Here is a 23,310-nt window from a genome sequence, read left to right as displayed (position 1 = left end):
AAACAGCTGGGCAGTGGTGGCACACGCCCTTGATCCCAGAGGCAGAGGCAAGTGGATGGAGTTTGAAGTCAACTTGTCTACAGAGCAAATTCCAGGACATATAGCCATGGTCACACAGAGAAACCTGTCATGGAAAAAAACTAAACAAAACCACATAAAAACAAAAGCGGGTAATCAGAATCAAAGAAGCAGGTAAGGTTGTTATTTCCGTTGGAGGCAGGGTTTCATGTAGACCTGGCTGGCCTCAAACTCTATACAAACCTAGAATTGGTCTTGGACTTCTGATTCTCCTGAACCTCTTAAGTTCTGGGATTACAGATATATACCATCACAGCCAGTTTTAGGCTCTGCTGGCTGGAGATGGAGCCCAGATCCTCTACTTATGAAGGAGAGTGGTCTTTCTGTCAGGTGGGCCCCATACTCAGCCCTCATTTTTACATTACTTTTAAAAGGAATTGATTTACACCTTTATTCCTGCTGGGAATCGAATGTAGGCTCTTGAGCCTGCCAGGCAAGTGTGCCACCACTGTGCTGCTGGAATTTGATTGTTTTAGTGTCTGCCTGCTCCAACTAAGCCCTTCAGAAGGAGGAATTTAAGTGTCATACCAGACTAGCGCAAAACATGGCATAAAGTAGGCCTTGCAAATATTTAGTGAGTAATAGTCAAGGATTCAATGTACACATCTGCTTTGAATATATAATACTAGCGTCCCTGTTAGCCTGTTTTCCTTCAAAAGGGCCAAGGAATCACAAGACCAGCCCATTGTAAATATGACACAGATCCTTATAGCTGTTATAAAGAACTTAGGGAGGTGTCAAAAATCTTCAGTGTACACGGAACATCTGAACAGTGATGTGTTCCAGGGCCCCTGTGCATGTTATTGGGGAAGGAGTATCGAGGGTTAACACACACACACACACACACACACACACACACATGAATCTACAGTAAAAGGGGGAAGGGAGCTGGAATGTTGGGAGCACAATATCGCTGGAAAGCAGCGGATCTGCAAGAAGATGCAGATATGACATTGTAAATGAGGAGTCACAAGATTAACATAGGCGGGGCAAGATTCCAGTCTGGAGAAAGGCTGGTGAATGTCATGTGAGAGGTAAGGAAGGAGGGCCTGGATTGGTAGTTGTACAGAATGAGATAGGAAATAGAGAACACTCTCTTTTGTTTGTTAAATTGGAGGATATCTTGAGGGCACTAGCCTGGGGGTGTGGCAGGGGCTGGTCTCAGAAACCACAGTGAAGGAGAAGAAAGAGGTAGCTGGTAGAGGCTTGGGCCCTGGAGGTAGAGGATGGTTTGTTCTAGTATGGGATTAAGCAGGCAAGCCTGTGACCTTGGCAAAGCAAAAGAGCCTTAGTTTAATTACTCATAAAATGAAATAATAACAACTATCTCTGGGGCTCATGGGAGGGTTAAGTTGGATTGCTTGAAGGCAGTGACCTCATTGGTTCCTGAGATCTAGAGTTTTCTATCCTCGTCAGGGGCTGGGCTAGCACCTGCGGTAGGAGCAGTTTCTAGCTGAATGGACCCTCTGAAGTTCTTTATGGTAAGAGGGAAAGATTGTATCTGTTGGTTTGTCTGGTAGTATTTAAAGCTCACCAAGTCGGAAGGTTCTTAAAAGAGCTAGCAATAAAAATGTCACATCCATACAGTTATCCAAATCTAAGTAATACCCCAAAGGTACAGCTAGAGAGGCCACTCATGGGCCTTCACGCCACCACAGATGGGACTCCCAGGACTGTCCTGGGAAAGATGAAATTTTCATAACTCATCTTTGGTTAAGAATTGCTCTCCTGCCGGGCAGTGGTGGCGCATGCCTTTAATCCCAGCGCTTGGGAGGCAGAGGCAGGCAGATTTCTGAGTTCGAGGCCAGCCTGGTCTACAGAGTGAGTTCCAGGACAGCCAGGGCTACACAGAGAAACCCTGTCTCGAAAAACCAAAAAGAAAAAAAAAAGAATTGCTCTCCTTTAAGGGAAATTTGTGTATTGGGCTTTTTTGTGCTGTCCTAAGACTGAACCTATCATGTAAGGTCATGTAGTAGGCAGTACATGTTCTACTCACAGTATACTTCACTTACTTCATTGTGAAACAAAAGCTTGCTAAGTTGCCAGGATGGCTTTGAACTTGTGATCCTCCTGAATCAGCCTTCAAGTTGATGAGATTATTATAGAGATGTATTCCATTCCATCTCCTCTTCCTTCTCTTTGAGGGAGGGTCTTGCTAGGATATTACCCAGGTCGATCTCAAACTCCTACTCTGTAATCCTCTTACCGCAGCCTCTGAAATGATGGTATTTCAAATGGGTGCCACCACATCAAGAAAAATGTGAAAGAAATAGGAAGAAAAAGTTCCAGGGTTTTTGAAAACTCCTGTGATCAAACTGAGAATGACTGTCAGGTTATAAACCTTCAAAGAAAACAAACTTCCAGTCATAGTGATGCATGGAAGGCAGAGGCTTCCATTTCTGAGGAGGAAGTCTATGAGTTCAAGTCCAGCCAAAGCTACGTAGTGAAACCTTATCAGGAGACAGAGGCGGGGCTCAGAGACAACAGTGCAAATTCTACATTTCACAACTGGCAAATGCAGAACTCTTGCTAGGATTGATACTACTACGCTCGTCCACAGAGGAATGGTGTTATTTAGCATTTTTCCCCCAGGCTGATAAAGTATCTGTAGCAATATGCCAGAATTCTCTTTGGAAAGAGCTGGGAAGATAGAAATTGAATCTTGGGCGAGCCTCCTGTGCTGGCTCCTATCTGCTAATCCCAGTATTGCACAAAAGGGCCACATTCCAATAGAAGTGTGTTTGCTCTGGCTTAAACATAATCATTTCCTCAGGAAAGCCTGATTCAGATAAAGACTATTAGGAAACTCAAAATCTCTCGGCTTGCAGGAAATGGAATGTCTTTATTTATTTTGAATCCTAAGAAAATGCATTGAACTTTAGCCACTGCCGGTCAGAGCATGCTTTGAAATGCAAAGGTTCCTGGCCTTGTCCTTGAGAACACCATATCTTTGCTGCGTGCATTTTAATCAGGCTTATTTACACACACACACACACACACACACACAAACACACGCGAGCGTGAGCGCGCACTGATTTACTTACAAAGGTTTTATTTATTTATTTTTCTCACTGTATCTTTGAAAAGGTTTTATTTTAAAATGTGGCTTTGGATGCTTTTATTTATTGATCTCTTAACAGAATGCAAAATCATGACATGTTCATACAAGTGTTATCATACTTCTTCATTTATCTCCCCACTATCTGACCCCCAAGTCCTCCTTCCTCTGAAACTATTTTCAGACACTAAGTAAATATTTAAGGAAGAAGGGCCCATGAGATCCAGAGGTGGGACCCCAAGTTCTGGTCCTCATTCAGCCACTTCTAAGCTGTGAGCTGATACTTTTTTTTATTATTTTGGATTTTTGAGACAGGGTTTCTCTGTGTAGCACTGGCTATCATGGAACTAACTCTGTAGAACAGGCTGGCTTTGAACTAATGGAGATTCGTTCTTACCTCTGTCTCCTGAGTGCTGGGGTCAAAGCCTGTGCCACCACCTCTGTCTGGCTCTGAGCAGACAGACACCGTTTGACAGTGACTTTGCATCTTGGTGCTGGAAAGTGGGAACAGTGACCACTCATTAGTTTGAGGATTATGAAAGTTGATATATACATAAAGGATTACAGCCTGGTACACAGTCGGCACTCAATGAATGTCAGCCATTGTTCATTTTTCTTGGTTCCCTGGTGCAGTCAAGTGTGTGTTCCCCTTGGCTCAGTTAAGCAGTAGTTGATAAAAAGGTTTCTGCGGAGTCAGCAGTTAGCACTCTACACAGTCAGAATGGAAGAGTCTGAATGTGTCTCTCATTTATGGATTTAAGACACTCTTGCTAGGCAGCCTAGGCTGGTCTCCAGCTGTGACTCTTCTTGTCTACTGGGATTACTGGTGTGTATCCCCAGCCCAGCTCTCTGCAAGACAGTCAAGTACAGGTTCCCGTTGGACTGACAGGGCTGGGACAGTATCTCCTTTACAAATATTTTCTTTTTTTTTTTTTCTTCTCGAGACAGGGTTTCTCTGTGTAGTCCTGGCTGTCCTGGAACTCACTCTGTAGACCAGGCTGGCCTCGAACTCAGAAATCTGCCTGTCTCTGCCTCCCAAGTGCTGGGATTAAAGGTGTGCGCCACCACCGCCCGGCTTACAAATATTTTCAAATAAAATCTAATTACGCCATTTCCTCTTCTCCCTTTAATCCTTCCTACGACCCCCCACCCCCACTTGTCGTCTCAAATTCAAATTCATGACCTCTATTTTTTGTTACATATATGTTCATGTATGTGTGTACATATTCCTAAGTATATATAATAAATACGTGCTCAGTTCATGTATCATACTCATATGCATATGATACCAGTTGGTATTAGATAACCAACTGGAGGACTCTTTCCCAGGGAAGACTACTTCTCGTACTCTTTTTATTTCTGAGTAGTATTTTGTCTAGTGTTGAGGTCTCTTGAGCTTTCCCCCTTCCATGCTAACATGTCTGTCAGTGTCATGCTTGTTCAGGTCTTGTTTAGGCAGCCATCCTGATCAGACTGCATGGGTATAGCTTCTCTGACATCTCTAGGAAATGCAATCATAGCAAATGGGTGTGACCTGGCTTTTACAATCCTTTGGCCCCCTCTCTCTACCTAAGGATTCATGTAAGTCTGTGTATGCATATACATATATAGTTTAAATGAAAAAACTTCCATCTGGGCTAACAACGCTTCCCACAAGAGCCATAAACTGACAAAAACCCCAGTGCCGGGCATGAGAAAGCTTTTGAATTGTTAGGGTTTTCCAAGGCTCCAAGAACATTAGAGGCTACTGCTGTTGCCCTTGGCTGTCCCCAGAAACTGAAGGTTAAGTCCCTGTTGCTGAAGACACCATGTGCTGTGGACACAGGACCCAGAGGATGGAGTCGTCTCCTGGGAACATCCAGCAGTTTGCTGAGCAGAGTGCTCAGAATGTAGTGGCTCCATGTGATCCCTGAGGCCTCCGAGGGATACAGCCATGTTTACGTTATGGACGGGCATTCCTTACCGTTGCCCCAGGGAGCATGTTCTAGAACATTCTACACCATTCAGACAGCCATGACAAATGACAGCATTTCCAAACCCAGCACTGTCAATCATGAAAGTAAACGGGGCGTCTGCTGGCTTTGCTGTATAATTGGATGCTGCTGCCTTTGCTTCCCTTACATCTGGGAGGGGTCTCTCCTTTTCACCTTAATTATCACTCCAAAGACATTTTTCAGTTGAAACAATTATAAAAACTGTTTAGAAGTATGAGAGAGAGAGAGAGAGAGAGAGAGAGAGAGAGAGAGAGAGAGAGAGAGAGAGAGAGATTGATAGATACCCTGGGAACCCTTTACCTACTGGAAGAGATACAGGCAGGACTATGCTGAGGATTATCAAAGTTTTATTTAAAATTTCAGAGCACCTGAAGATATAGAATATAATGTACTTGTGTTTTTATTGGATAACTTAGAAAATGCTTTCCATTACAATTAGCCTCCAAGGGTCAAGGGTCGCTGCAAACAGAGCACTGCTCAGCCAGGCCTACTGCTGTCTGCCCTCACTCTCTGGTGGCTGTCGGGGAGGTAGGCTGCTGACATCCCTGTGGGCAGGTGACTTGTTCCTACTCGGAGTAGCGCTTTTTCTTCTTGTTGTGGCTCTCGATTGCCCTTCTCAGGGCTTCATCCGGAATGAGATCTGACATTCTCATGTCTGTGTGGCTACAGCCAATCTTGGGGCAACTGTGAGGGAGGAAAGAAAAGCCATCAGTCCATCGAACTGCCTTAAGCACTAACTTTCTCTCACAGCCAGGCACTGGAATGAGAACACGTTGCAAAACAACCCCAAAACAGCAGCAGCAACAACAACAACAACAACAACAACAACAACAACAACAAAACCAAAAATCCAAGAACAAAACCAGAATGCCCTCAAACCCAGAGTCATGCACACATACCCATTTTCTTCACTGAGGGCGGCTTGGTTTGGGGCTGGGGGAGCAAGCAATGTAGGAGCGGCCCCTGCACTAGGAGCTTGCTTTCTAACGGGAGGCACACCAAGTAGCCAAATACCATGCCACGATAGCAGTGAAGCAATGCAGGACAGAGGGAACATGGGGGAACAGGGAAGGGGGGAGACAGGCTTGCATGTGGTCTAGGCTGCCTAGAAGGCTTGGCCAGGTGTTCTGCAGTGAGAGTAAACGAGGTGACACCAAGGGCAAGGTGATCCTCTGGATTATTACTTTGTTTTGTTATTATTTCTGATTTTGTTTTGAGTCATGGTCTCACGTGGCCCAGGCTGTCTTTGAACCCACTAAGTAGCTGGAGATGAACTTCCTATTGATCCCGTTTCCCCAGTGCTAGGGTTACAGGCACACACCACCAACACCGGGGTTTTATGCTATGCTGGGGGCAGGTATGTGTGTGTCAAACGCAGGGCTTCATGCAGGGCTTCCTTCGTGACAGGTTAAAGCTCTATCAACAGAGTCACTTCCTTAGCCCTGGGTATCATTTTAAATATGAAAACAACCTCCTGGAAGTTTTTTAGATAGGGGTGGGATGAGATTGAGTGTCTTAAAAAAAAACAACAAAACTTACTCTAGCTACTTAGAGAGGACAGAAGGCCAATGGGCAAAGGGTAAAGCAGAGGAAATAGTGGGGGGTCCCACAGAAGTACAGGAAGGGTGAGGCAGTCTGGTTGAGTGTCTGTGGTAGAGACAGGCTCCAACACACACTGGGCATAGGACCTACAGACCTACGGATGGAAGGCAAATAAACCTAAAGGAGAGGGCAGAGCCAAGCAGTGGACAGCTGCAGGCCCTGCACTGTGATGGGAAGGGAACACAGGACAGGGATGGGGGTAGGAGTCCTGCCTGGACTGTATCCTCCTAAATGCCACTAAACCTCTCAATGGAGACACTGAGAGGGACACTGAGCACTGGCCAGAAGCCTGAGGTGAGGGAATTAAAAATGTGAGTCACCAGAAAAGGGTGGAACTCAAGGCCTCGCTCAGTTAGCCGGCTCATTTGAGGGAGTGTTTGGACTGAATCACCTGACTTCTTTTTACTGTGAACAAGGTTTGGGCAGGGCTAAATGCCCAGTGTTTGCAGTCAAGCTAATACAGGGCCTAAATTCTCTCAACCACCTGATTGGTGGCCGAGATAAACTTTCTGAGCCTGGGTTTCCCTGCTATAAAATAGGAGCAGGGTCCCTATTCCACAGGGCAACGGGCCCCAGAGTGCCCCATGGTGTCTTTCCACTTTAACGTCTCCTAGGCTGGCCACTGCTCTCCTGGAAGTTTTAAGTTATCTGGTCTGTCTGTACTTACACAGACCCTGTGCACATACACACCACGCATTCAGCCTGCTTCTGTGTGATCAGCTCTGGGCTAGGTCCTAACCACATAACCTTAAGTACAAACACGGCTCTGACCCACACAAAGCTCAGCCCCATGACCCGAGACAGCTCTTCAAAAGGCACAGGAAACACACAGTAAAAGGTAAAAGGCCAAGGGAAGGGGACCTCATCTGGGAGCTACAATGCACCAAGTTCTAGGAAACGAAGGGATAAGGTAGGAAAGAGGAGATGTTTCCTGGCCTTGATCGGTCAATGAGTGTTCGAAGGACAGGGGTTTTCCCTGGATGGTGTGCAATCTATGTGCAAGGGACAGTAAGCTTGAGAACGGGAATTAATTTTGAAATGCTAAATGTGTCCTGTACATTCAGGCACACAAGCGCACACTCACTCTCTCTCTCTCTCTCTCTCTCTCTCTCTCTCTCTTCTTTTTTCCCTCCATCCCTTCTTTTTTCTTTGAGTCTTGCTGTGTAGCCCCACTTGCCTAACCCAGCTCGATCTATGTACTTTGAAATCTCTAAGGATGAGATGATGAAGAAGTACACACATTCAGGCCTTTAGAAATGGACACTGTCATTCCTTAGGCTTCCCTGACATGGAAGTGCAGAACAGGAGGTTTCTGGAGTGAACCTCCCTGAGAGGCAAGCTCTCAGCCTTGGGTGCAGTGGACTCCTGAGAACAAGGTCTACCTCCATCTGCCAGACAGTGAATAAGCAGTGGAGAGGGAAGTGGAGAGCGAGGGGGGAGGACTTCCTGATGACATCAGTGGCTTTAGTCAGTAAATGAGGGCATTCTGAGAATGGCTGACGGAATTAACCACACCACTGGGCTGCAGAGGAGGCGCCCACACTCATGTTGATGGGATGGAGCTCGGTGAGGTCTGTGTCATGCAGAGACAGGCTCTGGGGATGGGATATATAAATCAAGTATCTGAGGGGAGCAAGGTGACCTGACAACAAAAATACAAACTTGAAAATGGAAGAGCCAGGACAAGTGGTATATGCCTATAATCCCAGCACCTGGGAGGCTGAGGCAAGACTGAGCTACACAGAAAGTTCTAGGCTAGTCTGGGCTATATAGTGAGACCATCTCCAAAAGAGTGGCAAAGACCTAGTAGCCAGCTCCTCTAGTGCTGACACTGTCCAAGGGACTGTACAAGGTTTCTCCTGCAAACAGATGAAAGCAGAGGTCTTGTCTGTCTGCAGGCATCCTGGCACAGTGAAAATCAAGGCCACTGAATGCCACAGGCAAAGGCTTGTGCTCCAGGCCTTACCATGCAGAAGCAGTTGCTATTGCAGACCACAGTTACCAGACCTGTCTCCTCAAACAAGGTGGCTCAACACGAGACAGGGTGAGAACAGGACTGAAGAGCATGAGTGATTCTCTGGGGAGACTTCCTGGAGGAGAGGCTGGACAGGAACCAGGGCACAGCCTTGTTTCCCACCCCACCCCACAGAAACGAACAAGTTTTTAAACTAAAAAGGATAAGAAAAGGCCATGATGCCACCAGCTTGAATCAGGGCATTCCTGCTCTGAGAAACAACACTACCCAAGCATTAGGCCATAATCCCCAGGACATCCTGGTGAGCGAGTCAGGTGTGGCAACACCTTCAGCATCATCAGATCATCCCCAGGAAGGGCTCAGACGCACAAGCCTGGAAGGAGAGGCTGGTCCTGAGCCCGGGTCAGCCACAGGGCAGAGCATTCCTTAACAGCATAGGGCAAACTTAAGAGTCTATGCTAAGGAAAGGTCTCAGGGTGCAGAGGGTCCCAGGGGCTTCAGAGAATTGGGGCTTCAGTTTCAGCTCGTGATCACACAACGCTGAGTATTGAGAGAGGTGCGGATTTGCGTCCTAAGAATGCTAAGGTTTGGCCCATAAGCTCTAGGAAGCAGCTGTATAGATGCTTCTGGCCTTAGAGCTGGGTAGATTCCTGACATACCTACACTCAGACAGTAACTCTGTCCCATACCCTCCAAGTCCAGGGTGATGTGTCACAAAGCAGTGAGGTAAGCGTGATGACTATTTGCCGTAAGGGCCCCACAGCTGTGTGTTCACACTGCACACCAGCAAACTTCCTGTCAGTTCTGTGCTTCTGCCTGTGTGTACGCGCAGCCGTGAACATGTGTATATGCTACGGAAGTCAGAGGACATCCATGTTGTCCTTCTCAGGTGCCACCGTATGTTTTATTTATTATTTATCTATTTCTGAGAGAGTCTTTCACTGGCCTAGAACTCGCTAAGTATCCACTAGGCTGGCCAGCCAGTGGGCCTCAGAGACCTGCCTGTTTTTCTCTCCTTCCCAGTGCTGGGATTACAAGTGAACTATTACAAGTGCACTTGGCACTTTTATGTGAACTTTGGGCATGAGCTTAAGCCTCACTGAGCTATCTCCCTGTCTTCTCCACAGCCAAGAAATGGGCTAGCACAGATCTGGGAGGAGTTCCCTGTTAGCTCTAGGGTCCCTGGGAGTTTGAGTTGATGTAATTTCCACTTTAGATAAAGAGCCTGGCTGAGAGGCTCAGTTATTTGTTGGTTGGTGACTCTGCTCTGACGTCACACATTTCTCTTCACTCTGTCTGACATGCTTTGAATGCCTGTCAAAGATTCAGAAAACCAAAACAATGGGCTGGGGTCACAATCAGCCCTAGTTCATTAACATGAAAACCAGCAGGCAGCTTTCTTTGTGAGATAATAGCTTTCTGATTAAGAGTGCTATTTTCAGAAATGACTCTAACAGTATGCTTAGGGGGAAAGCGCCACAAGATTATTCCACCTCAACCCAACAGAGAGGCCTCCAGGGTCTGAAGCATGCTGGGAAAGTTCAGATGGTACCCAGTAACATAGCGTGCCTGGGACTCCAGTAACATAATTGGAACAGGAGAAAGAAACAGTTCTCTAACAGGATGTGTCACACACATTTTTTAAACAGTGCTTCATGGGAAATGACACCACTTCATGCTGAATCAGAATCCTATGGGGTAAGATGTGAACAGAACCCGAGTTCTAATCTGCTTCCATGTGTGCCTTGTATTTGACACTGGCTCTGTGACTACAGCACCTCTCGTCTTGGGTGTGGTTCAGGCTGCTTCCCACAGCATCTTCTACCTTGAATGCAGTAACTGCTGAACAAAAGCTGCTTGGAGCTGAGTACAACGGGCTGAGTCTTCATGCTGGTGCTAAGGCTTCATGGTGAGGAGAGCTTATGCCGGGCCAAGGTTCTGCCCTGCTTGCCTCTCCAGAGCTGTGTCTCAGTCACAGCTGCCCACCTCTATACTCATAGCGACACAATTCTCAAGGCCGGCTCAGTCACCTTCTAGGGGCAAAGCCTACACCTCTGCACCTCTGCTGTTTCCAGTGGCTGTGATCTCAAGACTCTCAGAAGCCTTGCTGGCCACTTTCCTCTCTTCCACCTCTCCCTAGACCAATGACAGCTAGCAACTGCTTGACACTCAACAGAATTAGCAGTCATCTTCCCCTCTGCCCCTCCCCCACTTTCAGTCAGTTGCCACACTCTATGGGGCACATGCACACACCTCTCCTCCTGTGTGTGCTCACTCTCTGTAACAGAATGCACTGGGAGCACCAGCCTGGCACCAGCACAGCCTGTAGCACCTGTCCCCTGCACTGCTTCTGTAGTAACTTCCCCAGCTCCTAATCCCCTTTCCCTACGAGGGCTCCTGTGCCTATGGGCAGAGCTGGTAGATACTGGTGACGATGCTGGCAAAAGCTTGAGGACCAGGATGCAGGGCTCATGGTTACTGAGACTTACTGAGTGTCTGCCTGCTCCTTTAGCTACTTTACACAATATCTTATTCACGTTTCAGATGTACCAGTGAGAAAACTGCAACTATCACCATCAGTTTACAGACCAGGGAAGCGATGAAACGGACATTCATGGCCTCTGTGACAGATGTATAGACTGTCACAAACAGTAACCAACACCAGGCCTACTGCCCTCCAAGTAAAAGCTGGTCTGACAATGGGGGTGGGGTGTGGGGTGTAGGGGTGTAGGGTGAGAGGAAGGCTCTACACAAGGAACCAGTTTTTGATTAGTGTGGAGGGGCATGCCTTTATTCCAAGCACTCAATAGGCAGGGGCAGGTGGATCTCTGTGAATTTAAGGCCAGCCTGGACTATACAGTGAGTTCTAGGATACCCATGGTTCCACAAATAAACAAACTAACTAAAGACCCAGTTAAAAACTACTTTGCTATTTTTTATTTGTCTTAGTTTTTTTGCCTGCACGTATGTCTGTTGCAGCATCTGCATGGTGGTATGGCAGCCAGAAGAGGATGCTGGATCCCCTAGGGTTGGAGTTGAAGATGGATCCTGAGAACTGAACTCGGGTCCTTTGGAGAGCAGCAGTCTTTTGCCTGCTGCCCACATGCATGGTGTAGTACAGACTTCGTGCAGCTTTTCTTCTCCACACTCTGTGTGTTTCTCCACTGGGACTGTCACACCGCACAGTGCCAGGGAAAGACCTCCGCTTAGATCTGAGACAACTGTACCTTATAAATTCCTGTGCCCATGTTCCATGGACGGTAGCAAATCACTACATCATTGCATTGTACTATAGCTGAATGTTTGATTTTAGAAATTGTAGTGTTACTACCTTTAGGTTTCATAACAAAATTGTAGAATGTATTTTGGCTTGGGGTTAGAATAGAATTCCTAACAGTTTCTAAAATGGCTGTAAAGAGAGTTCTGTCCTTTTGTACAATGTATTTATGGTGTTTTTGGCACTGACAATTAGAAAATCAAAAGTTTCAATCAACTCTGAAAAACACTGAAGGTACTCTATCCTGCTGCATCAAATATTCAGCTAGTATTTAATTCTTTATATAAAATTAAGCATATCTCCTCATTAGTGTGCAAATTTGCCTTAGTCATTAATAAAGAGTAAAATATAAATGTTGAAGAACTATCTTTGAATACATTTGTTTATATTTTATTATTATTAAATGCTTAACTTATATACCTATTTTATATAGCTGTATACTCAGGGCTGTCCTAGCTGAGGGAGCTGGGGGAAGGGCACAGTGGCTAAAGCATCTGCTGTGCAAATGAGAGGCCTAGGGTGAGATCCCTGGAGCCTGCAGTGCCTCAGTTATAATGTCAGACTCAGAAGGCAGAGACAGGGGTCTCTGGGGACACACTGCCTAGTGAGACTAGCCTTATCGGCAAGCTTGGGTTTTTCAAGATCTTACCTCTAGTCAAGGAAGATCCTGACATCAACACTGGGTCTCTCCATGTATGAGCACACAATGTTTATGCATACCATCTTCACATGTGCACCCAAACATATGAACACATATACACCCATGCAAACATATCACACACAATACACATGGAAAGAAGAAAAGAGGGGAAATCTGACCTAGTAAAAAGAGGAAAACTTCAAGAGGTGTGGCTCCTAAGCCCCCTTCACCATTCCCCGGTATTTTCCTTTATTTCTTAAGGCCTAATAACAATGTCATCTTTGTAAAGCCTTCTTCCACTCAGACTTAATGGTTATTATCAGTCTATAGACATTTTCAGGTGTCTGCCCCTTAGGTTATGGAAGCATGACAGGGAGAGAAGGCTTCCTTAGATGACAAGTGTCACTTACATGCTTGCAAGTACTGTGTGTAGTTCAAAATAGGCAACAGGCGTTAGAGAGTCAGAGCTGTACTTGAGAAGAAGGCCATCTAAGTGTGGGAACACCCTGCCACTGACCCTGTGGCTGCTGGGAGGAAACTGAAACACGCTTTGTGTTAGTCCCTGCCCTTTCCACCCCAACTTCAGGAGAGTATCACAGACTGTCGGAAAGAGGAGCTGCCAAAGCCAGCGAACTAGGAAGCACTCTTAGCGATTATGTTGAACCTTTCTGGCTCGTCAGAGAAGGAACACAGGGAAAAAAATTAGTAGAGAAGGAAGGCTTGGAAGTCCAGAAACACAATTATGCTTGTCAATAAAATGTCAAGGTCATTAGGGAACTACAGTATTTGGACTCTAAGGCGGAAATGCAAGACAGAGAAATGAACTAATGGTTTATACTTTTAGCCTAAAGGCTGCAAAGCCATTTGTCTTCTAGAGTAAATCCTGTAAATGACTTGACTGAATGGCCACGGAGCTATCTCTCTCTCAGTCCACACCCACGTGGGGAGGGGAGGGGAATTCCAGTTCTTGGTCTGGGTGATGCAGAAGCAAAGCACACATCAAAGGGGCTGCTATCGGAGCCTGAGAACGGTCACACCTGCCATTCCATTCCTGCGATAAGAGCTCAGGAGATGCCAAGCCCAGTCAGCTCCAGTGTGGCCCACTGAGGACTCTCGTCACAGGCACAGAGCCATGGTCCTGGGGTTGGGAGGTAGGGAGAGAAGGGACGGAAGATTCGGAGTTAAAAGAATTCTCATTGGTGAGTTAGCCATGGATTAACTGAAACCATTTGGGAAGTTATTTGCATGATTAAATGAAAGCATTTCTTTGATAATGCAGTCTTCCTCACCAAGACCACTGGATATGAATTCTTGTCTTACAATGCTTGTTTTAAAACCAAAGCACTATTGCAGAAAGCAAAGAATTAGGTAATTTCCTCTTGGTTAAGTACACACTGAAAAAAGGGGTATCTCAGATCACAGTTCTTTTGATCCTTAGCTACTCACTCTGGTTTGTTGGTGTGTGTGTGTGTGTGTGTGTGTGTGAGAGAGAGAGAGAGAGAGAGAGAGAGAGAGAGAGAGAGAGAGAGAGAGAGAGAGAGAGAGAGAGAGAGAGAGAGAGAGAGAGAGAGAAAGTCATGGAGCCCAGGCCTCCACTCTCACGTCCCCGTCTTTGCCTGAGTGCTGGGGTGACAGGCGCATGTGTCCAGACCTAATTTGTGTGCTGCCTTGGATTGAAAGCAAGAATTCCTGTGTGCCAGGTAAGCGCTCTATGAACTGAGTTAGGCCCCAGCTAGCTACCTTGTAAACATTACAAGTTCTCCAGAGTCCTGGAATCTAATACTATAGTCCACCTACTCTCTTCCTTCTGTGTTGATGGTGTAGCTGGAATGCCTTCAGTGTCTTCTGCACACTGCTCTTCCCGGATAGCCAGTTTCCTGTTGACAGTCTGGGCAAAGCCATAACTAGGGGAGAGTATGGGCAGCTTTCTCTGGCATGTACTGAGGGCCAGGATGCTCTGCTCCCCTCAGCACCCACTTACCAGGCCTTCTTCTTCCTCTTATGCTTGGATTCAATCATGCGAACAATGGCTTCCTCTTCGTATGTGTGGCCACACATTTTATTTTTCACTGGCTTCTTCATTTCCAGCTATGATTAAGGAGACATCAGGGTTTCAGGAATAATAACTACCCATGTCCTAGTCCCCCACAGAGGCTAACTTCTCATCTTTATGGCTTTAAGCATTAGCTTGAAATCAGGAAATTCAGGGCTACAGGGGCTGTAACTTTACTTGGTCTCTGGGCTATAACTTTTTCCCAGGCCCTAAAGTATATAGTTAAATGAAAGCACTTGTTAGCCACAAACCTCCCAAGTATACAGTTTGATCTCATCACTTTGCTTCCTCCCTCCCAGTAGGATATCAGAAAGGAATCAGGAACCCTTCTGCCCCTGTGAAACTAACCTAACTCCATTTTCTTTGAGGGGAAAGAGGAAGCCATACCTGTGTTATGGGGCAGATGAAGTTGGTTTGGCTCTGGGTCACAATCATATCTTCGTCAACTCCTTCTGTCCCATCATTCTCTCTGTCTGCATGAATACCATCTACAGGGAGAAAGGGGGCCAGTGAGCTTCCTTGGCTCAGCAGCACGCCAGGGAGAGGAAGAAAGGGCAGGGCGTTCCTCAGGGCCTATCTGACCTCAGTCCCTTCACCAGGCATTGGGATGGATGCATGTTAACTTTTCTGTTTAACAGAATCCCAAGGGGTGCCCAGTTCTGCCCACTTTTGATAAGGAACCCAAGGTCCATGGCAGTAAAATACGACTTTACAAAGTTCAGATAATTAATCTGTAAGGGAAAACTGCTTGGTAACAGATGACGTAGTCAAAGGAGTCAGAGGACCTAGTCTCTTCTGTGTCCAGTCACAGGCTTTGGGCTAGCAAGGTGCCCTGCTTCATAGCTTTGGTACCAAGACAAATGGAGAAAACAAACAAACAAACAAACAAACAAACAAAGCAACATGGCCCCTGCCTCAAGAAACAATCTATAGGAAGGACCTTCTTGTGGGCAGTTCAGAAACAGTCATTTGGAATGTATGATTTGAACTTCTTTGAGGTCTTAGATATTATAGAGGACTCCAGGAACTGTTTTAAAAAAATGGGTTGTATGTATCAGTATTTAACATAGTAGAAATTAAGACTGAAGAATTTAAAAACATATTTATTGCTGTATCTAAGTTAATAACAACACTCCCATTGCATGTCAACATAAATAACGTTTTTATTTATTTTTTTAAATGTACATTGGTGTTTTGTCTGTATGCATGTTAGTGTGAAGGTGTCAGAGGCCCTGGAACTGGAGTTACAGACAGCTGTGAGCTGCCATGTGGTTGCTGGGAGTTGAACCCAGGTCCTCTGGAAGAGCAGCCAGTGCTTAACCACTGAACCACCTCTCCTCACATCCTTTTTTTGTTTGTTTTGTTTTTTTTGTTTTTGTTTTTCGAGACAGGGTTTCTCTGTATAGCCCTGGCTGTCCTGGAACTCACTCTGTAGACCAGGCTGGCCTCGAACTCAGAGATCCGCCTGCCTCTGCCTCCCAAGTGCTGGGATTAAAGGCGTGTGCCATCACTGCCTGGCTTTTTTTTTTTTTTTTTTAAGACACAGTTTCTCTGTGTAACAGCCCTGGCTGTCCTGGAACTCACTTTGTAGACCAGGCTAGCACTGAACTCACAAAGATCCCTCTACCTCTGCTCCCCAGTGCAAAAATTAAAGGCATGAGCCACCACACCCAGTTCACATAAATAAAAATTTAAAATTAAATCTTTTTTATTAATTTTTATTTATATGAGTACACTGTAGCTGTCTTCAGACACACCAGAAGAGGGCACCAGATCTCATTACAGATGGTTGTGTGTCACCATATGGCTGCTGGGAATTGAACTCAGGATCTCTGGAAAAGCAGTCAGGGCTCTTAACACCTGAGCCATCTCTCCAGCCTCAAGATTTTAAAATTTAAAAGTAATTACATTTCCCAGAACAAACCAGAGGATGGCATCTTTTTTTTTTTGTAAGTATCTTAATGGTTGGTCTCACAGAGAGAAGCTTCTACAGACAGCTAGATTTCAGTATCTTTCGGGCATCTAACCCCTCCCAATACCATTTTGGGGATTCTCAAGGAGCTCATGTGAAAAGACAAATGACATCATGTTGCTGCTATAAAGGCTGCTGACCTGGGGGACACCTTAGCTCTTAGTCTGCACCAAGAACTACTGCGCAGTGACTGTGAGGCTGTGACACAGAGCCATCTGCTTCCAAAATGCCTTTCCTCTCACTGTGTTACACCTGTCCTTTACTGACAGGTGACTCCTGAATGGGATGATAAGGCTAAGCTTCTTTCTGCAGACAGGTTACAGGCCGAGTCTCCCTAACCTGCAAGTCTAAAATCTGTAATATACCAAAACTTACAACATTTTGCATACCTACGTGACACCAGACCTGGACAATGCCACTTTGAGACTTTGTTTCATGGATACAATTAAAGTACTATATGACATCGGAGTCTGTTTTTGCTCAGGTGGTTATTTTCTGGTGAGGACGTTCATTTATCTAAGATGTCATATAGTATTTTAATTGTATCCATGAAACAAAGTCTCAAGCTGTATGGGATATAGGTAAACTTTCTGCTTGGCTTGTATCCTAGCCTCAAGGTAGATCATTATGTACATGTAAATGTTTGAAAATCCCAAACCACAAACACTGTGGTCCCAAGCATTTCGGGTAAGGGGTATTTAGTCTATACTTGTCAACTGTCTGTCAATGGCTTATTCTTTCCTCCTCTTTTCTCTCTTTTCTCTCATGTTGGTAGAATAATGAAGGCCTAAAACTGCTTTCCTGTCAAGGTGTGGGAGAAAAGCCCTTGACAGCCAGACAGAAACTCCAACAGGGTCAGAGGGGTTTGTAAACTTTTGTGTTATGGAACTATGTGTCTGTCTGTCTGTCTGTCTGTCCGTCCTACTAAGGCAGGACAAAGGGCATGGAGTTTTTGTTCAAGGCCATCTGGTTGGAGGCCAGAAATTCTTCCTCAACTGCTCCTTTAGAAGGGTCCCCTTCTTTTATTGGACCCCTTTCTTTATTTGTATGGCAATTTCATGTTCCTAAATTGTGCTCATTCCATAAGGTGAGAATAATGATGCTGGACTCCCAAGCAGAACTCCGGAAACCATACACATTAGGTACAGTGTCTGTGATCTTAGCCCTTTTCAAGATTCTAGAAAAGTATCCTAGACCCTGAAACCATTTATAGGTGTGCATCTCTATCTCAAAATCAGAAATCTTTTTTTTTTTTTTGAGACAGGGTTTCTCTGTGTAGCCCTGGCTGTCCTGGAATTCACTCTGTAGACCAGGCTAGCCTCGAACTCTCGAACTCAGAAATCCTCCTGCCTCTGCCTCCCAAGTGCTGGAATTAAAGATGTGCGCCACCACTGCCCAGCAAAAATCAGAAATCTTTATGCATGTCAACACAATGACTCCAAAGTTTGAGATTTTGGAAAGTTTCGGATTTCAGATATCTGGATTAGGGATGCTCAACTGTGTTTGTCTATCCACGTACTTCCAACTGCCAAACTGGTGGGGCGTCTTCTGGTCTAAGGCACTACTGATCAGCAGCATTTAATCCTTTATTCTAAGCAAGCTAGCTGTCAAATTAAAATCAATTCATGTTAAAGGCCTACAAATTGTATTATATGCTTGTCCTTAGTAATTGTTTATTTAGTAATTAACAATATTTCATTTGGAATCAATATACAGGCTGGATCTATTATTTAATTTAATAAATTATGCAAAGATAACTGCTTAGACACTAACAGCCAATGACACATCAGTCATTTGCAGTCACTCTATTTTCAAAGCAAAATTGCAAAAAGTTTAAAACATCTGTCAGCAATAAAATGGCATTTAATATGTAAGAATTTGTACATGTTTGGTACATGTCTGTTTACTGTGATATGGGGGTGGGGCTTCTGTAAATAGTGCTCACACCTATGAAGGTCTGCAGGTTTTCTGAGCCCTGGGCTTGGCATTCACCGTATGAGAGACTCCTTAAAGACTCCCTTATCAAGTAGCGACTCAGGAAGTGGGCAGGTAATGGAAACCGGTGAGGGGGAGGCTGGGAGCCATGCTGCCTCTGGGACCCACTTTGCAAAGCCTCCTCCTGTGGGCTGCTGACTCTAGTCCTGACTTTGTGTCTGACAGTCAAAATAAAAGTAGCTCCTTGTAAATTTCTTACACAGCTTATTCTGAACCGATGGCAGATTTCTGACTATAAATATTACAGTGTGGAATTCACCGGAAAATCTGTTAGATGTATTAACAGAGTTCAGCCCATGTGAAAGACTGTGGGTTTGTTGGTTATTTTCTATTTTTAAATTTCAAAAGGTGGAGGAAGCAAGAAAGCACAACTCAGATGCAATGCCAACCGCTAGGGAGGCTGAGTGGGGAACTAAGAGATGGCAGAGATCACGAACAGGGAGGTAACGAGAAAGAAGGGCGAATGCCAGCAGTGAGTAATAGCCCACAGACCGAGAGAGTCTAAAAGGGGAACGACTGCAATAGCGACACTTCTCTAAAGAGAGCATTTCCTCACCCTACACCTGTATTTATAGAAAGTGACATTAATGCTGGGATTCTACAAGGTGCTCACAAAAGGTCGCATCTGGCAGTAAGTATCACTTATGGTAGTTTACCTGATCCTGAGGACAAAACTCATGCTGCATGTGGTAAAAGGCAGGCCAGAGAGAAAGGTACAGATCTGACAGAACCACAGGCATTTGAAAAGTGAGGCTAGCTGCTACCTGAAGTCTTACTTATCCCAGAACACCAAGAGTCAGACAAAGGATAGACTGTGCTTAAAACTGTCCAGGGTGCTCCCAGGGTGCTGCCAGGGTGCTCCCAGGGTGCTGCCAGGGTGCTCCCAGGGTGCTGTCAGGGTGCTGCCGCGTCCCGAGTGCTCCATCGTCCAGGTGTCTCATTAATACTAATAATAGCTTACTTACTGAAGACAGCTCCAGTGACTTGATAGTATTTCACTTAAGACTCACATAATACCCATGATGTATACTGCTATTTTTAGTATATAGACAAAAAAAAGTTTTAAGCCCCATGATATTTTGAAGGCAACTGTAGAGACTAGACCTTTAATAAAGGAGCAGTTGGATTAAGGCAATGTAATCTTAAAGAATCACAAAATGCTCCTGACTATGCATATGTAAGCAGCAAGCAAATGAGATGCCTTACTTTCCACACTGAGCTATCCACACTCTTGGGTCCTACATACACGCATTAAAGCAGGCATAGAGGAAAAATGTTTGAGAAGCAACTGTGTCTATACTAAACATGCACAGACCTTTGCTTCTTGTTCCTGGTCTCTAAGTACTGCAGTGCCTCTTTTCATAGCATTTACACTGAATTGGGTATGATGAGTAACCCGGCGATGACTTGAAGACTCTAAGAGGTTGTGTGTTCTAGACAAACACTCTGCCATTGTGTCTAAGGTACTTTAACATTTGTGAAATTTGGTATCTCAGGCATCCCAGAGATAACCTCTCATAGATACTGAGGGATGGCTGGACAGACATATACAATGTATCTTTAGATGCCTATGTGAGCTGTTAGACGGACAGGTCTCAGAACCCCTACTCTGTATCTACATGCCCGGGCTCAGGGACCAAGCACCATGCTGAGGAGGAAAGCCTGCCAAGAACTAAGATTACAGAGGAGGGATGTACAGGGTAGGAGTCAGGTAAGCAAGTATGACTGGTTAAATGATGCTTTCCTTCACCCTCACCTCTAGGACAGGATCTTATGTATGCAGGATGGTCTCAAATTCACTATGGAGCTGAGGATGGCCCTGAGCTTTGGGTTTACTGCCTCTACCTCCCGAGTGACAGGATTACAGTTATGAGTGAGCTACGTCTAGTGTGCGTGGTGCTGGACTTTCTGCAAGGCAGACGAGCTATAGCCCTAAGCCCTGAATTTTTTCATATGCTTATTATTTATTATTTATGTGTGAGTTTATGCCACATGTATATGTGTGTTCTCAGAGGCTAGAAGAAGCCATTAGAGTCCCCAGAGCTGGAATTACAGGTAGTTGTAAGTCTGCCATCTCGGGTCCACTGGAAAAACAAGAAATGCTTTAACCAATGATCCACCTTTCCAGCAACTGGGGTGGAGGTGGGGAGGATACATATATACCTCCTTCCTTCCTTGATGCCATAGAATGAACACCAGAGGAAGCAGGAATGATGGAGTATTTCCAAAGTTAAATTCGTCCTCGTGACACATGCAGGGCGGGCACTGAGCAGACCAAGATGTCAGTTTCCACTCTCAAAGCTAAGGCCTTTGGTCTCTCATCCACTTCCCTACCATCCAGTTGCTCAAAGCTGACCCCACAGGATTCACGCTGCACACTGTTTCTTTCACACCTCACATCCAGTTCAATGGCTACTTCTCTGACTCCAGATCTCATCCATATTCCCAATGGCAGCCAGCCCTCTGCCTGGATCTCAGTTCAAGCCATGACTACCTTCTGTCTAGACAGCTGCAGTTCCTCCTGGCAGGTGCCAAAGGCCATGCCACACAGCACCCTTCAACCTCACCAACACTGGTCACCTGTCACCTGGTCTCTGCAAGCATGGCAAATTCCTTCTTGTCTCTGGGTCCCTCCATTAACCTGCTGGGAATGTTCTTCTTGCCTTGGCTTGTTCCACTTGTTCTTGTCATTTAAAATGTCATTTTAAATGTCATCTTGGAGAGGCCTCTTCTGATGCATCAAGCTGCAGAAGCCACCGATGCCTAGCACTTTAATGGTGCTCTGAGGTGCACACACAGCATTCGTGCGTGTCTTCCTTCCTCCTTCCCAGCAGCCTCAGCTTCTCCGGGAAGACAAGGCTTTTGTGGTCTTATTATGGTTCCTAAAATCTAAAACAGTCCTTGGCAGATAGTAGTTGTTCAATAAACATTAGATTTGTAATGCGCTTCACCCAATAAGGTAGAAGCTTATTTTCCCACAAGATTATGCTTGCATATTTAACAGATGTGGACACACACACACACACACACACACAATAATTGTATACTTTATAGTCAAATAAGAGAGAACTTCACTGTAGGTCTGGGTGCAGCCCTAGACCCTGGACTACATGTCAAAGGCAGGAAGTAAATATAAGTTTTACAATTACAGTACGCTGTGTGGTAATTACAAAGGAGAATCCAGACATGGTCTTGTGGTCACAAAATACATTTGGTTCTGGCCACACACAGCCCTAGCATTAGTCACTTGTCTGTCTTCAGGCATCCCAAATTTGGCTACTAGTTAGACAGTTTTATGCTAGTGGGGACTAAATGTTGATTGCTATGTACTTTTTCAATTAGGCCTGAACATTTTCTAAAAGCACTTTTCTCTCAAAAATAATAGTGTATGGAGGAAGTGCTATACAAATATTTGCTGCCTGCTGGGGTTCTTGCTTGTGCTATTCTGGGACAGCATATTTAGACAGGGTGAGCTGGTGCACAGAAAATGTAGGGGCCTCCCAAAGCTCACTGATTCTAGGTCTGAAACTCCGCAGTTCCAATAAGTCTGTCTTTGTACCAGCTATGCCTGGGCCTGTGGAATCCTACCTGGACACTGAGCCTCAGATCCTAATGAGAAAGTGCTGTGACTGTGTGTGTGGGGGCGGGGCAGACGGATGAGGGCCCTATGACTTTGGGGCACTTAATAACTCAATTTCTTTGTAACTCAGTCCTGGCTCCCAATACTTTTTGTGTCAACACAGTGCCTGCTGTGTGTGAACGATATTTCAGGATTAAAATGTGCATCATGTTCAGATAGGTCCCATGGAGCAGAGGATTTCGAGCACGTTTTAACTTTTCACGGGACGGCAAAACTCTCCAGTGAATGGTTGTGTAGCTCCGTGTTCTTGTGGGACCCCTAAAAGTGGGAGTGGGCTATTTCTGACTCCTTTGCCTGTGCTTGGGACCCTTTTCTTCCCATTGAGTTGCCTTGCCAAGCCTTGATATGAGGGTTTGTTCCTAGTCTTATTGGAATTTATTGTGCCATGTTCTATTGATATCCCTGCAATGTTTGCTCTTTTTTTTTTTTTCCTTAAGGGAAATAGAGGAGTGGATCTGGGGGAGAGAGGAGGTGTGTGAGGGGAACTGGGAGGGGTGGAGGGAGGGAAAATTGCTCAGTATGTATGTAAAGAATAAAAATAAATAAAAAGTCACCAAACCTACATTTCAACATACTTACTCAGTGAACAGAGGCTAACACAATGAAATTAGAACAACTATAATGTGAGGTGGCTCCAGTGACTATTTATTGGGTGTCTACATGTGTATGGTACCACAGAATCCTAACACTGCAGCTCTGAACCCTTACTGCTGTCATAATGATGACTACTGTGGAGACAGGGTCTCACAGGACAGCCCAGGCTACTCTCAAGCTCTCCCTCCTGCCTCAGCCTCCTAAGTGCTGGGACCACAGTCATCCCACGGGGCTAATCACCATCACTATTTTACCACCACTATGTACCAGGCATTGTTCTTATACTGGAAAAAATAAAAATCCTAAACCAGAGCGGGGTGGGGGGGGGTCCTGTCACCGGAGGAGCACAGTTAGATAGGGACACACACACACAAAGTCAAGTGGCTTTGTCAAAGCTGCCGACTTCTGGAAAGCAGATCCCAAGAGAGAGCA

The 23,310-nt window shown here is 45.4% G+C and overlaps 1 protein-coding gene across 1 annotated transcript in view; it reads right to left on the bottom strand.

Moving 5' to 3' along the window:
• Positions 1-5,460: 5,460 nt before the first annotated feature.
• The window catches only part of Nsmce2 (NSE2 (MMS21) homolog, SMC5-SMC6 complex SUMO ligase), a 225,658-nt gene continuing 207,808 nt past the window's right edge, over positions 5,461-23,310 (bottom strand). The window contains exons 5-7 of the mRNA XM_028753842.1: positions 15,065-15,165; positions 14,606-14,712; positions 5,461-5,814 (exon numbers count right to left, since the gene is read on the bottom strand). Of these exons, the coding sequence (XP_028609675.1) occupies positions 5,697-5,814; positions 14,606-14,712; positions 15,065-15,165 (326 nt within the window). The 3' untranslated portion in view covers positions 5,461-5,696. The remainder of the gene's footprint in view (positions 5,815-14,605; positions 14,713-15,064; positions 15,166-23,310) is intronic.

This window comes from Grammomys surdaster, unplaced genomic scaffold (genome assembly GCF_004785775.1).
Source record: "Grammomys surdaster isolate TR1022 unplaced genomic scaffold, NIH_TR_1.0 125974, whole genome shotgun sequence".
NCBI classification, from domain to species: domain Eukaryota; kingdom Metazoa; phylum Chordata; class Mammalia; order Rodentia; family Muridae; genus Grammomys; species Grammomys surdaster.
The sequence above is the reverse complement of the archived record's forward strand: the minus strand, read 5'-3'. Positions and strand labels throughout refer to the sequence as shown.